Source organism: Cryptotermes secundus, unplaced genomic scaffold, assembly GCF_002891405.2.
Source record: "Cryptotermes secundus unplaced genomic scaffold, Csec_1.0 scaffold408, whole genome shotgun sequence".
Taxonomy (NCBI): domain Eukaryota; kingdom Metazoa; phylum Arthropoda; class Insecta; order Blattodea; family Kalotermitidae; genus Cryptotermes; species Cryptotermes secundus.
In genome coordinates this window covers 191183-209095 of record NW_019724588.1, presented here as the reverse complement: position 1 = coordinate 209095, position 17913 = coordinate 191183, and the positions used below count along the sequence as shown (strand labels likewise).

At 39.2% G+C, this 17913-nt stretch overlaps 1 protein-coding gene across 4 annotated transcripts in view; it reads left to right on the top strand.

Moving 5' to 3' along the window:
* Positions 1–17913, top strand: part of LOC111862331 — a 58500-nt gene that overhangs the window by 28998 nt on the left and 11589 nt on the right. For 2 of the 4 annotated variants that reach the window (XM_023847627.2, XM_023847628.2), the window contains exons 8-17: positions 2476–2699; positions 3216–3437; positions 6432–6557; positions 7345–7584; positions 9244–9385; positions 9886–10007; positions 12239–12262; positions 13467–13745; positions 16629–16799; positions 17149–17442. In XM_023847627.2, the coding sequence (XP_023703395.1) occupies positions 2476–2699; positions 3216–3437; positions 6432–6557; positions 7345–7584; positions 9244–9385; positions 9886–10007; positions 12239–12262; positions 13467–13745; positions 16629–16799; positions 17149–17442 (1844 nt within the window). The remainder of the gene's footprint in view (positions 1–2475; positions 2700–3215; positions 3438–6431; positions 6558–7344; positions 7585–9243; positions 9386–9885; positions 10008–12238; positions 12263–13466; positions 13746–16628; positions 16800–17148; positions 17443–17913) is intronic. The other 2 variants (XM_023847629.2, XM_023847630.2) reach the window with 2 other exon arrangements.

Sequence of the window (17913 nt, the reverse complement as noted above, 5' to 3'; positions counted from 1 at the left end):
CTTATGATCTGATCAAGGTACTATCCTGGAATATGCTCTTAAGGACTGAGGAAAACTATGAAAACCTCTGGCAGTGTAGCCATTGTGTGAGATGTGATTTAGTTTGAACACCTCATGAACACAAGACTGGAGCATTACTGCCACACCAACCTGCTTGTTATCGTCCTTTGTTAAATTTTGGACGTTGTGAAAGAGCATACTGTACCAACAGTGAAGGCTGGCTGGCATGTTGGTTTAAATCTCACCATTTCACAATCCTTGTGGCACAATCAGCATTGACCTCTCACCTTCTGAAAGGTCGGTATTGAAGAGTGGAAGGGTCTGTCATAAACTTCATGTGCACAGTTTCTTCATACTGAATAGTTAAAATGTTTATGTTGTTTGTTGTAACAAACTGCAAACAGAAAATTCCATCTGATTTTGGTACAAGACCTTGTGGTTGTGAGTAGAAGGGAGCTTTTCCCCCCAGATCCCCTCTTGACTGGCTCTATCTAGAAAAGTGTTCTGCTTGGAATCCCAGCACAGTGAGAATTTGCCAGCTACAAGGCATTTAAGTAGTTTTTGTGTTTAACAGAAAATGAAACTACCGCTCCAAATGCAATGTCAGAATGCGCTCATATTCATATTTTCATACTTACCATACAGAGTTCATTACATGGAACAGAAATTCTTCATGAACTGTAGGAAACCCTTATGCAGAAATACTGTATTTTTAGAGTAACGTAAGTAACATTTTATGTCATCGCATGTATTTGGAACAATTTTAGCTATCAAGTGATTAACTGTAACTTTTCATAGATTTTATTCTAGAATGATTTATCACAAAATAGTTTCAAATATATGCATCATTTTCTCAGTGCTTAATATGAATTGCAAGTCAATTACAGCAGGATTGAAATAACCTGGCATAAACAGCTTGGTGACTAGCTCAAGTTCTGCTGCTTGAGGATTTGTATGATATACGTAGTATGTTAATGAAAGGGAAGGAACAGGTAGAGATTGTCTTGATAATAGCTTAGATCAGTGTCTCTCAACCGCCAGGCTGTGGCTCGGTACCGGGCCCTGGCATCAATTATACCGCCCCCTTGTCATAGAAAAAAGAATTTACCAGCCCACAGTCTGACAAAAGTTGAGAACCACTGGCTTAGATTGTGGTCTTCCAGGTTGTGAGACTGTGCAGTTTTGTGAGGAGTTGCATTTTGGAGGAACCTGCTGCCTCCATCTTCCACTTTAGCCTTGAAGAAGGAGGCAGCAAGTTCCTCAGAAATACTGGTAACCACCTATGACACTATACAGTGTCACAACCTAAAATACTCCAATCTAAACCTTCATCAATATGAAAACCTCAAATCTCACAAGGGTAAGTGGTAATCATAATATTTTCTGGCTTTATATGTGGGTTGAAAGATTTACTTTGTTAGGTTATATATTTTGATGGCCAAATAGTTAATAAGATAACACACTATTAGGAAAATTTGTTTATGTGAGGTCTTAACATTGGGATACCACTTGCAGCAGTGCAGGTTGCCCAGGATGGTCTTCCTTGCTGTGTTTGTGTAAGAATTGCTGCACAAACTACACGTGGTTAAATTTTCCATTTGCTAGATACCCAGTATGGAACCATTTGTAGTGGACTACATCTTCGAGACTTCTCAGCACTTGTAAATAGAAATGTTGTTTAATAGTCTGACTTCATGGAGCATGTTCATACTGCAGACCACTCATAATTGAAGAAAATAATTTCCACCTATTAGTCTCTTCCATAAATGGATAGTCTGCTATGATTTTGCACTGCATCATGCAGTTGATGTACATATTCATCTTTCCAGCTCATTTACTGGTTTCCAGAATGCTTATCAGTAACACATTCTTGTCTAAACTACTGAACTACCTGAAGTCTTTTGATTGGGTCATTGTTGCCCATCCGGATGCTCTTTGTATTATGATAAGCCTTGGTTTGCCTCGTTTCTAGTATTGTCACAGATCCTAATTAACATGCATTAACAACTGGATAACTTGACATTTATCCTAATTTGGAATCCCGGTTGATTTCAGTATGGTATTTAGTACTGTGTGGTAGTCTTTGGGTCTTATCATATGTAGCACCTCGGCAGTATTTCTGACCATCTGTAGTCAAAGAGGTAAAAAGGACGATTGTTAAATTTTATTCTTCAAATGAAATAATTCCAAGGTTATGTAACAAAAGAAACACACTGCATGCTTGTAGCAGACTGTGGACCTTATTCTCTGTGCCTGCACACTACAGCAAGGAATGCTGCAAATCAGTCTTATTCTGAAACTGGAACATTCATAGAAATAGAATATTTTAATTTTGACTGTCTTTATATTTATGGTAATATGCAAAGGTATGCTCAATTGTGGTATTAATGTGAGTTTATGTATAATCTGTTATTTCCTTGATTTTTTTTTTTCTTTTCAACCATTCAGACCTTGAATAAGTGTTTTGTGTTTCAGATGCAAAAGTGAAGAGTGTGCTGATGTTCACCCCTACGAAATTTACTGAATGGCTGATACAGCAAGGTCTAGTGCGAAGTGAGCAGTACTGCACCACGCATGTCATGCCTGACAACACAACACCCATCAAACTGAAACTCGGCATGTATTCAGATGTTAGCAAGTTCCCTTACAGTGGGGGCTATGTCTGGATCAGCGAGTGCTGCCCTCAACGATTTGTATCGGTCAGTGTTTGCCTCTTCCTCGGTCAGTGGTAATGATTCTTTGCAACTTGTGTGAATGAGATCCTTGGGCCACCTGGTGATCTAGAGGCAAATTCTCCTGTGTATAAATTATAGACCAGCCATATCAAATACAGACCCTGAAGAAGCCAGAATTAATGTATATGGGTAATAGTAGGCCTTATCCAAGCTTTTAGGCTTATATTAAACTGCCTCCTGTGTAGAAGTTACAGACACACCATATTGAGTGCTGACTTCTGACAAAATGAAAAATTAATGCATGTAGTAATACCAGGCCCTATCCAAGGTGTGGAGCCTATGTCAGACTGTAGACTTGTGCTGGCTTTCATCCTCATCATGATCAGAAGTAAATGGAATTCACCATTATGTGTTGCTCCTACTCAGAACTGGGTAGTCAGAGGAAGTGACATCAGAAGACCATAATTAGAAGTAAAAACTGTTGATTATGGATTACTTTTAACTTGTTGATGAAAAGAAGTTAAACTGTCTCTTTTGTAGGTATTCAGTGGGTCTATCTTTGAGGGAGCACCGCACCCACCAACGGTACTTCTGAAACTTATCTATCACTGGGCATGCCAAACTAATGTTCAGAATGTGGTACAGTGGGTGAAAGTAGACAACTTTTATGTGAAGAACTTTTTCACAAACATGCGCAGCGTTTGCACTGCAGCCATTCATGAGAAATATGAGAAGATGGGTGGACTCAAAAAGAGAGTAGAGGTGAGTAATAATGCTGAATTGTTATCTCACATTATCACAAAATGCATCCATTTAGGATGACTTAGTTTTATAGCTTTGATGATAAAACGTGAATTTTAATATACATTTGTAATATGCCTTGTGTAAGGGGAGAGTGTGCATTTGTGCTTTCAGTAATTAGGGTCTGATGGTGATATAATTATATCTAAAACATACAGTCTTTTGAAAGGGCAATAAATGAAATTTCTTTTTATGTTGATTGTAGGAATACACCCTGTAACCTACTAAAACACGTCTAACTTTGGAACCCACATGCTCAGTCTAGCCAGCCCTTGAAATATCTAGTACATCATGTACTTTAGATAGTTGACATTGTTAAACATAAGGCCACACCATGGCTCAAGCAGTTATTCACAGGCTTCCCACTGTGGCGACCTGGGTTCAATCCTGGGTCTGGTCAAGTGGGATTTGTGGTGGACAAAGTGGCGCTGGGGCGGGTTTTCTCCGAGTACTTTGGTTTCTCCTGCCAGTCTTCATTCCACCAAATTCTCCATCATCATAATCATCCAGGGCTGGCTGCAATAGGCCAATCAGTGCCTGCCATGCCGAGTGGGTCCAGTTGGACTCCAACCCCCACTAAGCAAATTAATTAAATTAATTGTTAAACATAATATTCTTGTAATGGATCAACGATTTTCCCAAACCTTTATACAATTAAGTTTTATAATGTGACATGTAAGCATTTCTAGGAAACAAATTGGTGAATATGTTGTCGCACAGAGATCAATCCTTGGAAACCGACTGGTTACAGAACACGTTTTCCATGGTTAGGAAAACTGAAAGTTATAAACTCGTGAAGACCAGACTGCTGCTACAAGAATAACACATATTTCTATAGCAGTGGATAAACAGAATAATAGAGGACCCTGTTTGGTGTTATAACTTATATTTGGTCCTCCCTGAAATTATAAAGAGAGGGGGACACATAATTGATTCATTCTTTCTTCATTTATCCTTAGTGATTTGTAAGAGAGTTCAGTAGTTAGTTGAGTTGAGTATTCTGCTGTGCAGTGTTAACCAGCGGACAACAGAAGCTGAAGAAGTGACTGATTTGTAAATCAGAACCAAGTCCATCACAGTAGAAGAGAAGACGCTCATAGTCCAGTAAGGAATGGAGAAAGTCTTGGGCAGTCATTGATTGTGAGCTGTTGTAAAAATTGTAATTAACCTTTAATGTATGGACTTTTAAATTGCCGGGAGCCCTCTGTGGCCGATATTTAAATCACCCTAATTCATTAAATTTGCAAACCGTCAGAAAAAATCCATATTTTCCTTTTTTGCAACATAGAAATAAAAACTAAAAACAACCTGAAAGACAATAAATTTCTCTACATGTACACAAAAGAGCAATTTTTACAAACGAAAATTAACTGTGATTATTTTGTCATGAATTGCAAAATATAATCTTTATTATATGTGTTATGAAATTCCATAGGACTTACCTGTTGTTTTTTCTTCAGCCTTGAATCATGCTGATATTGTAAATATAATCACAGTATATACAATAATATTTTGTTCAGACTGTACGTGAGTTTGAACTGCGTCACTTCACAGTTTACGATAACTCACACCCTGACGCGCGTGTCATGTCTCGAAGCAGCCCAACACGCATAGCGCAACATCACACTTTTTACAGTAGTAGAGCATGCTTTTGCGCTTCTTATTCTGAGAACAGACATGTCTTTGTTTCCTTTTGGTTGGCCAGGGTTGTGAATGTTTCACCTCCAGTCGACTCAGTTGAGCCCCAGGTAACCTTGGCCTCCCCCAAGAAACGCCACTGACCATGATATTCAGCTTTGAGACTTGGTGATATTGTAAATATAATCACTATATATACAATAATATTACTGTACGCGAGTTTGAACTGCGTCAGTTCAGTCACTTCACAGTGATAATCACACCGACACACGTGGCACTTCTCAAAGCAGTCCACTTCACACAGCAAAATCACACTTTTTGCAATAGAAGAGGGTGTTCCTGCTTTTCTTATTTAGCAAAACACACAACAACAGCTTTGTTTCCCTTTGGTTGGCCAGTGTTGTGACTTTTTCAACTCCACTCAACTCAGTTGGGCCCCCTGACAAATTTGGCCTTCCCCCGAGAAACGCCACTGACCGTGATATTCTGCTTGTGCTATTGAAGAATCATCTTGGGGGGAGGGGGGTTTCTAGCAAAATCGAATAAATTATGTTGATTGACAAAGCGACACTCTCACCTGTTGGTAATACTAGCAAAATAGTGATGCAAAGTAATTATAATACTACTCGAAAAGAGTGCCAGTTCGACATACTGAAAGTCGCAGTGGCGAAGATGCCTTTTACTCACAAAGTAACACTGGCTCAGTGGGTTTATACCTCTTCCAAGCCGCAAAATAAAAATGAGAGTCTGACACTGACTTCCTGACTGATAATTCGCCACTGCAAACCAATCCTTGAATGCGTCAGACTTCCTTGAAGGCTTGGAAGCACTCATATGCAAGCACAAAGCTGGGCTATATTTGGCTGACCAGGTCATAAACAGTCATATCTAAACGTAAATAGTATCGAAACCAGTACCGTGGTAAACGATTTCTTTGTTCAGAGCTAAGGAATGAACCACTGACATGACCTCACGTAGGTTTGTTTTGGTTTCAAACCCAAGGTCAAACTGTCAGCACTCCCAAAGAGTGCATGTGTCCTGCACCATATATACGTGCCATTCGGCCAACTCTGGTTGCTGCTTGCGACATATATATGTGACATTCTGACGTTAAAGGTTAAGAGTGATTGTAATAGAAGGCATTAATAAGTTCAGTCATCCAATCCAGAAGCCATTGTCATTAGTTATGGAACCCCAACCACGTGACAATATGAAACAGGAAGTTAAGCATAGAGGGTACATGTAGTGATAACATGTTGACTTGATTTTTACTGTTTACTTGGATATACTATTGTAGTTTGTGTTTAATTGTACCAGGTAGGAGTGATTAGCCTGGGAACCACATCACAAGATGGGAACATGCGCCAAGTGAAAGTGGAGGTGCTTGGCGTTATGGATCCAGAGAGTAAACTTATTAGACTCCGAGCTGTGGAGCCACTCCAGGTAACATCTTGATGTTCTCTTTAAGATAATTATCAGCACATGTGTGGTCCTATCTGATAAAGGGTTATGCCTGTTTAAAGCTCTTTATTACTGTTATATATGATGTCGTGGCCACTAGGTACAGACCAAACCCTGAATGGAGCTCATAATAATTTAAAAACTTTTAACTGGGGCTTTCATTTGGTATGCAGTTCACAGATTGCAAGTCAGATTAAAATAATGCCTTTGGGATTTCTGTATAGCGTATCATAGAGTACACTCTTTTCAGTCTTGTTGACATTGAATCAGAGAAAGCCTCTGTTGAAAGCCTTCCCCCTTCAAGCCTTCATATTACTTGTATTGACCATTTTCAGCGTTCATGTAAGCCCATTACGTGATCTTCAGAAGGATTTCTGGTGAATACTGGTGGTATTGATATGGTTCCTGTTTTAGCATATTGTTTCACTTTTGAAGTAGCCAAAGTGAATTATAATAAAAAAAGTAACCATTCACAAAGAAATGTAAGCCCTGTTTTCAACATTAAGTGTGTGAGAAATAGTCCTTGATTTGTGCTGCATTTCGCAGGACTGTATGTAACACAAAAATCAGATTTGTATACTAGTTTTGGAAGGTATAATGAAAGAGAGTAAAAATTTTAGCATATCAAAAAGGAACTGGGCTGTACAGTGAGATCTTATTTATATGTAAATGTTTATTTTAGTTTTATGATCACAACAGCCTTTAGATTACAATAAATGTGATGTGTATGCAGATGCTGACAGAATTTCTTGTATTTGTCCCTTGGAAGCAGGAGGGGGAACGCAACTATAAGCGACGATTTGTGAAGATCTTGGAACCATTAGAACAGTGGGTTGACAAGGACAGCATCATCCTGACAGACTTCACTGTGGACAAGGGTACCCTGCACAATATGGGTTTTAACTCTGTGTACCAAGTGTCAATCAGCGATGCACCAACCCCACAAAACAAGTACAGCAATCAAAATGTTATGGAGTACCTGCGGCGCATTGTGCCACGCATGTTTCAGGTGTGTTATGCTCTCTTCTTAGCGGTGAGAAGCTGTGGAAAAGCCTGGAATGGTTGGCTTTGGACTTTTCACATAATTTTGAAGTAGACCTTTTTATCCTTGGCTGCTGTGAGTATAAAATTTGTTGAGACACATCCTGTTTGTGTGTGTATAAAGCGCAGTCAAAACATTGTATGGCTGGATTTTGTTTACATTTTACCATTTAGCAGGTATTTCTTGCTCCCTTCAACCTGTGTATGTCCATGTAAGGTGAGCAGAAGAGTTTCAAGGCTAAAAGTTAGTGTTTATACCTGACATATCTTTCTGTTCTCTTCAGAATATTTCCATGGTTCCATGGTGTGACTTCTGCACACATAGAACATGTTTTCCCACGGTTCTCAAACTTGTTTCAGGTGCCAGTAATTACTCCTTTTAGGACCAAATATCATCCTGTACACTGTTCTTTCTGTTGTGAAGTTTACAGCAATGTAAATCGTTTGAAACAGTAGCACTGTAGGAACTGTTTTCAGCAATATAATGTGACTATAGTTAATGGAAACAGGTTGTACATTTTATGCTAAAATAGTGGAGGGATGTAAATTATATACAAATATTTCCTGTATAAGCAGGAAATGTCTCTTTCATAGTAACATTCTGTTTCTCTTAGAGAATGTTAAACTCTTTTTCTCATGTTAGAATTTTGCCTGTTTTGACATCTGAAAAGAAAACATAAGTTCAGATTTCTACGTAATTTAAGTGCCCAGCAGTAGTCAGTGTTTTAAGTTGTTAGCAGAATTCTGCAATTTGTATTATGTTAGGTAATGCAGCAGCAGAGGCTGTCAGAAGATTATTTTTCATTTTGATGCTTCAGGTCTGGAACTTTGATTGAACATGAAACATTGGTATAGTATAAAGCATCTTTGAGGTTATGTCATGTCTTGAGTAAGCAACCATGCAGAAGAAAAGTGCTGTATGTTCATCAAGATCTCTGGTATGGCAGTTTTGGCTCCTTATATATGTTGAGAATGGAATCTAGTAACTTTCTAATTAGGTAGTGATTTGTGTCGTTATCTGATGATGTATGAATGAATGAATGTATAAGGTGTGGGCCTTCTCGGCCCTTGCACCGCGACTTACAGTTATCTTTTGGGCTTTCCCTTTTGATTATCCCCTCAGCAATCCTGCGCTTCAAATGAAGCACAGGATTTTGTACATGGGGATGTCAAAATAGTCACTTGGTTCCATAAAGTATTGACCCAAGTGACATAATCTTAATTAAGCTAGGGTCTCACATTCACACAGGATATGTGTGGCTCTCTCATTTGCTTCCCTAAGTCCAGTCAAGGATCCCCAGTATTATCTTGTGATGTAACTTAAACTCTGAAATGTTTTAGACAGTATGAGAATTTATTCTATGAAACTGAATGGAAAACTGTTTGAGTGATGTGCTATACTGATCAGTGGCAGAGTAGAGAAGAATGATACAGACTTAATACTCACATCAGCAAGTGTGCAATGTGCAGTGGAATCTTTTTTTTCAAACAACTCTTTGATATGTGTATCAATTCCTCATTTTTAAGGATTGTCTGAAGTTCAAGCACATTGTCAGATTCATTCCAGTATGATACATACCTGGAATAACATGCAGTTCAGAAATGTTGTGTATATTGTGTATTTCAGAACACACTCTCTCTTCTGAGTAGACAAATCATTCAGCAGTTTTTGGATGAACTGGTGTGGAGAGAGAGGTGGGGACCTGTTGCATCTCAGACATTTGACAATATCATTGCTCACATGGCTGAACAGACTAAGCTGGAAACAGGTGAGTAAAATGTTTTTTACATACTTAAACTAATGTTTTTGAAATGGCTGGTATGGCTGTGTTGTGTCTTCAGTTTTATTTATAGGTCAAGGATACATGCTTACAATTAACTGTAATCAGAGAAATTGACACTAGGTATGCAGAACAGGCAGCAGTCAGTAGGGTCTGATAGTTGAAGCTTTAGCACATGTTATGATAGTGCTGTATCAGTCAGATTATTGGGTACACCTTTCTAAATGATGTAGCATGTGAAATTATGTACGATGTCATCCATTTCATTTTTAGAGCCTGAATTTAATGGTAAGAATAATTTTGTGTTTGTTTCTTGAAGTGCATGAGTTTGAGTTTGATATACAGCACGACATATGAAATAGCTCATAGTTAATCTATATATAGTTCACGAAATTCTGTTGTTTTATTGCAGTTTATTTTAAGAGAAACTAAGGCAAAGGAAAGATACTTCTGTGATGTATTATATAAATGTAATAACATTTTTCTAGGAGATAGTCTGCTGACTCGTTTGTCAAAGGTGGCAGCAAACCCATTCAAGCACTGGCAGTACTCTAGCTGGAAAACCACACCTACTCCAAAGACACCAGTTGTAGCTAACGGCACTGCTACGGTATGAAGTGATGATTATTTTACTTGGCTTGTAGCAACTGTGGCATTGTACTTCCACATTGTAAGCTTTTGTTGAAACATGTGTTTTACTCTTAGAGGTTCTTTCTTATTTATGGCTTAAAATTAATTTCATATTTAACCCTTTTGCGCGGTCATTTAAATTCCACTGCCATGTCTCTCTGGCGGTAATATATTCAGCCGGCCATTTAAATTTTGCTCGAAAATGATTTATTCATCATTGTTCTTAAATTATATGAGATAGGAACATGAAACTTTCACTAAAATGATCTTAAAAGATGGTTTTATAACCTTACCTTATAATATGAGCACCCGGTATCTCAGCAATGGAAGCAGGTGGTTTAGAATTTGAGCAGTGTATGGTACGCCTTGAAGCATGAAACTTTCACTGAAATGATCTTAAAAGATGGTTTTATAACCTTACCTTATAATATGAGCGCCCGGTATCTCGGCAATGGAAGCAGGTGGTTTAGAATTTGACAGTGTATGGTACGCCTTGAAGCATTCTTCTAAACACAACGCTGTCTCACATTCACCACACCAATACTGTGTATCTTTCATTTGGCCCTTTTTTCCGCAAACCACACATCTTCTGTGCGGTCTTGCCTTCTTCCCCGTGGGGGGAATACGCTCGAGGAAATGTCTTTCCGTGAGTCATTTAGCTTGCCAGATCAGCTGCAGTAAATTCAACCTTTGTGTTATCATAACAAGGGGTTGGTGCCATGCGTTTCCTATTCCATCCATTTTGGCTGCAGCAGATGTCATAGGGGTGACCACGGAATTCATGAAGTTATTCTAAGAACTGGCTGGTATGTAGTGCACGAAAGCAGAGCTTAGTTTGTAGCAAAAAAATATTTCTGGTCATCCCTCGACACAACCACCAAGGTCAGTACGATAAAATGGAGTCAACTGGAGCGATAATACATGAAGGAATGAGTTCTTCCCCCCCCCCACACCCATATCATCTCAGGGGGTGACCACAGTGTTCTGCCTTAATTTGTGACGTTATTCTAAGAACTGGCTGCTATGTACTGTGCGAAATCAATCGATCTTGCAAGAACAAATTTCTGGACACCCCTCTTCTAAGAATTCTAATTGAGTGTGTTAGTGTGGCCCGCTCAGGGCAATATGATATTATAAACACAGCACATATCACTCTGCTGTTTATAACTTCATAGGAAAGAAAACACGTCATTCATAACAGTTTGAATGAGAAAATCTCTTCTTGAAGCAACACGATTTTGCTGCAAGACAGGCATATGTAACGATGACTTAACGCAGCTAAACTCATGTTTCATTATATATTGTTCTTCTGACAACAGGCCAGCGAAAAATCTAACAATCTACAGCAAAACCATCAATTATTATGGGCGTTATAACATAGGTGTGCATCTGGACGATACATAGACGTCGAACCCCCACGAACGACTTAAAGTCCCTTGACGAAACATACACGTCAAACCGCGCTGAGTGGTCAATAACAGAACCAGTGGTTAATTAATACAGCATCCTTCCATGAATTCTGTTCTGGCAGTTGCAGATTTTAAATAGCCAATATTTTCTATCTCTACTTAGTTTTTCCAGCTGCAGTGCTGTGTTTGTTTTGTATGTCCACGGTGTTTAATTTGTGTATTTGTGAATAAAATTGGTATGTTTGGCATGAACAAATCTACATTCACTTGAGGCAGGACTGTATTGACTTAACAAACCAGCATTCTAGTTTCCACATTACTGTTGGGGATGCTCTATTTGTGTCATTTTCGTGTATCTCTTGTATTGAGAAAGTGCAGGATGCAGCCAGCTGGACCATGCTCATGTGCTGTTGTAATAATGAAGCTTATGGTCAATGAAGATTAACCTGGAAACTGTTTTGAATGAACTTAGGACTTAGCACTGTTTTACTAGTACAATATCCTAACACGTCTGTAACTTAAGCATCTGTATTGATACATTTGTTTTTCTTATCTGTGGTAATGTGGTCTGTGTAAGGAATGCTCATGTTTGAACTGGCCTTGGTAACTATCCCCTCCCTACAAGACTGACGGTGGTGTGCCCCGTACTCATTTCTTTCCACCGACTGTCCCCCTTTATGAGCCTGTCCCCTGGGCCTCATGTGCACTGCTTGCAGAGACCATGAATCAGGAAGTTTACTTTGATTTATGAGCTGGGTTATATTTTCTAAAACTCTTTTGGTCTTTCTTCCTGGGCAAGCAGCCAGGCCACACGGCATCTATGGAGGTAAGTTCTGTTTCTTCATAAGAGATTATATGTTACATGGACCATTTACTGTTTGACCTTATATTGTTCTGTTTTCTTAAGTTTTCTGCTATTTGTATGTTTTGTTTGTACAAGATATTGTGACATGTCCACTCAAGGCCAAAGTTGTAAAGCCAGCAGAGCCAGCTGTTAGCTAGATAGGGGCCGTGTAAACACATTTCCATTGCAACCAAATCACATGACCACTGCAACAGATACACATGCAACAGTGGAGGAACTGTTGGAGATGATGTTCTCTGCTGGGTTTGTGCTGAGGCTATCTATATGAGAAGCCATGAGATGGTTGTCAACCAGTAAGGATGTGAACACACAAGCTGAGGCATCTACATTATTGGGGTACATTATCGAGTAATGGTTGATGAAGGCACAGCAGACAGAGAAGACTTAGTGCTTGCAATAGTGAACTGCATACTGTGTAAATCCATGAGCTGTTGTATTTTAGTTATGGTCTGTAAAAGTCCAGTATATCCACTTACCAGTCCAAAAGGCCGCACCATAGCTCAAGCTGTTAGTCGCTGGCTTCCCACCGCGGCAGCCCGGGTTCAATCCCGGGTCTGGTCAAGTGGGATTTGTGGTGGACAAAGTGGTGCTGGGGCAGGTTTTCTCCGAGTACTTTGGTTTCCCCTGCCAATCTTCATTCCACCAATTGTGGACTAAGACTTTTGAGTTATTTGCAGACCATATTTTTTTAGCTGCCTTCTTTTTATGTGATCCACAGTAATTATAGCTGGAAGGGAGGGGTGGTGGTGCTGTAAATTTGTGAAGTGTTAAGGCATGCAGAGGATTGGTAGATGTTAGGGCAAGACACATAGTTTAGACCCATTGGCCCAGTTATTTAGAAAATGAAGCTGAATTTATTGAAAACCAGTTTAGATGACCATTCTGCAAGAAGGTTTATATGGATGGTGATTATTTGCTGACTGTCAGAAGTTTTATAGCCGTGATACAGTAGGTCAGTATCTTGTAGCTGTTTTGAGACTTGGTTAGCAGATTACGTGGCACAGTAGGTTGTAGTTGCTCCAGGACATTGTTAGCAGATTAGGTGTGCCATATTTTGGGGGCACTTTCAGACTTCTTCCTGCTCTAAGTCATATAACCATTAAGGTGGCCTACATAGGTCCCTGTAGTAGAATTGTTTATGAAATTCTGTATTATGTTCTTACAGCCATCTCCAGCACCTCCTCCAGGACCAGTCAGTTCAATTGATATGTTGCCGCAGAGCATCCGAATGGTGGACTCCCCTACCACACAAACTGGAAAGCGTGGCCGCAAGCGGGTCATGCCACAGGTGGATGCTCCAGAACCTAAGAGAGCTGCAGTAGCACCTGCACCTGTTTCGGTTGTACCTGAAGAGCAAGTATCGCTGGACTCTTACTACTATGGATCACTGGAGGGTGATGCACAGATCATAAAGGAGGAATTCAAAAATTCACTCACCATTAAGGTGAGGAGACGCAGGAAGGATTGACCAATAGCAGAGGTGCCAACTTTAAAGGATTTATCATAGTTCGTAGGTTGACATCTGTACAAGTTAAATATTTCTGTAAATGAAATTACAGTAATTTTGAAGTATTTCCAATGATTGGAAACTTTGTTTCTTGAACTAATAATGATGGATTGGACATGTAGCCGTGCCAGAGATAAATTCATACAGAACTTTGGTGGTAAATATCCACTTTGACAACTGGGAGAAAAGTGAGAGGGAAACATTAAAATGGTTAAAAAGGAAATTAGGGAGTTAGAATATAAGGTTTGGAGGTGGAGGGACTTTATTCAGGTTCATGCCTATTGGTAGGATTTGGTGTTGGTGTTGAGCTTTCAGCGTGGGAGGGGGGGCAGAGGCTGAGTTGCTTATTTTCTGTTATTTTAAATTCATTGTGTGTTCATTCCAAGTAAGAAAGGCAGAGACATAGTTCAGGGCTCATCTCTTTAGGTCAGTGCTTGCTGAACTGTTTTAATGTCAGTTAATTTATAGAACCTCAGATTAAAATTGAAAGTGTGGATTGTAAGATGAAATTCAGTAGAGTGGTTTTATATAGTAAACTGAAACACTGAACTTGCCCATTTCAGCTCTGAATACCTCTGAATTCAACTGCCCCAAAAATGAATATAGGATCATTCAATGAGTAATTGGTTTATTTAAAAATTGGAAATTGTGCCAGTCAGATTTCCTGAATCACACACTGGCTTTTTTTTTTTTTTACGAATGTCAAAAGGTGATTAGTGTGCCCTGAATTATAACATCAGCTTATATCTGCAGGAGATGCAAGTAATTTTTTTCCTATACTAGTATCATTAAAATTTACAGGCCTGCAGATAGAGAGCCTTGCATCATGCCCAGGCCTCAACCATCATATCACTTGATGTGGGGTCTTGCCACTGCAGTATGTGCAGTTATGTCACTCTGCTCTTTCATTGTTTTTAAACATTGTAAGATTCAGTTCATGAACTTCAATCTGTATATACTATAGGGTTCTGACAATGGTGTATAACACAGAGATACTGGGTTTTTGGGCTTTGCCATCGTCCAGATTCTAAATAAGTCCAGTGATTGAGGCTAGCTCTTTCTAAGGGACCCAACAGAGTAGGTGTCTTCCCTCACCTGAGGATGGAAACAGATCCAGTTTCTGAAATGCTGTGTTTTTTACTTGGTTATTTAGAATCCAGACAATGGACAAAGTCCGAAAACCCAGTATCTCTGTGCTTCAATCTGTGTGTCAGGATCATATTAATTTCAAGCTTATAATAACATAGGTCTGCAGGAGTTTAGTTATAATGTACACAGCATATACCGAAGGTTGTGTCACGGTACTTTAGGCAGGTGTTAATTGAATTAATTGCTTGTGTAAAAAATTGTAAATTTTCAAGTCATCACAGAACTTGATATTTTTTTTTAAATCAGCAATGCTACCAGGTTCTTAAAATTGTTTATTGAGCTTATGGACCACTTGTCTCATTGGTGGTTGTGCATTCAGCATTTTATCAACAAAAGCTGCACAGAATTCTTGTTTCACACTGTTGTTGCTTTAGAAAACTATATTGTTGTTCTTCTCCCTTTTTATTCATTAGTTGGTTTGAAAACTGCAGTGTCATCCATAATTAATGTAGGCAGAAAATTCCAAACACATGGGTAAAAATATTAGTAAAATGGCTGCAGCTGGTGTTTTTGTAGAAGAGCATTGTTGCTTGTAATCTGTTTAAACCATATGCCAGATCTTCATCACATAGTATGTGGCTTGTTCAACTTGAGGTCCAGGATCTGTACTCCGTGTGACTGGAAGATCAGAAGGAGTGGTTTAACCTGTAGTGCTAAATAGATTTGAACTCTGTCAATAATTATGTCTGCTGGATTTTAAACATTCTGGGACGTACTCCGTGTGACTGGAAGATCAGAAGGAGTGGTTTAACCTGTAGTGCTAAATAGATTTGAACTCTGTCAATAATTATGTCTGCTGGATTTTAAACATTCTGGGACGTTAATTTTTTTTTATTGCTAAAGCATGATGTCAGGGACTTGAAACCTTTTTGAATATTACCAAATAGTGAATAAATAATTTTATATGGGGTTCTTATGTTTTCCCAACCATTCTGCCCCCCCCCCCAGAAAACTTATTTTTTTAAGCGTGTGTTCAAAAAAGCTGGGGAAAATGTTCAGTTAATATATTTTCGTGGGCATATTATAACTTTATTGTTTGTTTAACACTTTTAGTGACTGCCCCTGTGGTCTAGTGGTCAGCATTCCTGGCTATAGATCCAGGGGTCTGGGTTCGATTCCCGGTGCTACTAGATTTTTTTCTGAGAAGTAGTGGGTCTGGAACGGGGTCAACTCAGCCTCGTTATGATAATTGAGGAGCTATTTCAAGGAAATAGTGGCTCCGGTCTAGAAAACCGAAATTAATGGCCATGGGGATTCATTGTGCTGACCACGCGGCACCCTCTATCCGCAAAAGTTGGCACTAAACTTCGCCGACAAGCAGCAGTCGGTATAGTTCGCCTGCGGATTAAAATCACGCAGTCTAACACTTCTAGTATTATATCCTTTATAAATTAGTGATAGCAGTGGTGTTCCATCCAGATGAGACCAAGTAGGCTTTTGTATTCTAATGATCATTATAGATGAGTTTAATGATGTGTATGGGTTAGAAATGCCTGCATTGTTTTATGAAAAGTGGTCTTGGATTCTTCTGAACTCAGTTGCATATCAAATAGATATCTGAACTGTAGATTTGTATGACTTATGGATTGTTCCGCATCATCTCTCACACAAGCAAGTTTCATGGATCACATCTATATTGCCCCTGTTCTGTCATGTATGTTTTGGTTACAGTGCTGTGTCTGCAATCGGAAGTACTCGAACAATATCTTGTTAATGAAGCATCTCATCATGCATGCACAGTCAGACAACCAGTTCTTGATGGAACTCAGTGATCTCACGCAGTGCAAATACTGCCTCAAGTCATTCCCCACTCCATTCTCCATGCAGACGCACATTGAGGAGGTAAGCGCTATCACCTTCAAACTGGATTTCCATTCATCCCACTTCAGTTTTTAGTTTGTGTGCACATTATTGTAACTTTACTGTATAATTTCTGATGTCAAATTTCACATCTTTCAAGAAATTCTACAGGTCTGCTTGGAGGCCTGAGGACTGATTGTGATACTTGGTGGTGCTCTAATAATCTTGTGAACTACATGAGGAGTCAGAGCAGACAAGAGTATAGTTACCATTGCTTCATAGACAAAAAGTGACTGTTCTGTATACAGGTTAACCTGAAAGTTTGAAATGAGAAGCAAGGACAGTCCTTTGTGTAGTGTCACTACTGAGATTCCCCATGTTTTTGTTTTAGATTCATCTGAAGGCGACGACAAACTTGGTGTGCCGTATCTGTGAGGAGAAGTTCCGTGACAGACCTATGCTTATCTCACACATGCACCGTACACATATTGCAGTTGAGTTGCCATATGAGTGTGGGATCTGCAAGTTCCGCTCATCGATGCACAGAGATCTCATTGACCATTTCTATGAGGTGCACGGTGGAGGTGAAAAGCTCCAGTGCCCATTCTGTCTGAAGACTGTTGCATTTGCCAGCCAAGGAAAGAAGATGTCTGCCAATGTTAACTTCTTCCTTAATCATATTCAGGTGGGGAAATATGTATATGCATTTGGAAGTCTGACCATGTAACTTGGTTGTGTAGTATTCACTATGCATATGTCTTCTCTTTGAGGATGAATATCACATACCGAATGCTACAGAAATTATCAGATCTTTTCTTCCTTTTTTTTGGGGGGGGGGGCTAGCTTTACAGTAGGCTTGCTATCCTTGCACATCTTCATGAGAGCAGGTTTCTATGCAGAGTGCTGTGTAATATTGAGGTTTGCTCTAATGTGGTAAAACTTTTGTTAACAAAATTCTTAATTGTATGAAGGGCATATTGTCTCTTGTCTTGTTCTTATATAAACATGTGACACTTTGCTTTTTCAGACCTGTGGGTCTAGCCTTACATTAGTATGTGCCAGGCAATATAATACATTGCTACTTTCAAAGTTTGCACAGAAATTATCATCAGTTTGTTGGTTTGAAACTTAAATTCTCTTTTGTAGGCCATTTTTT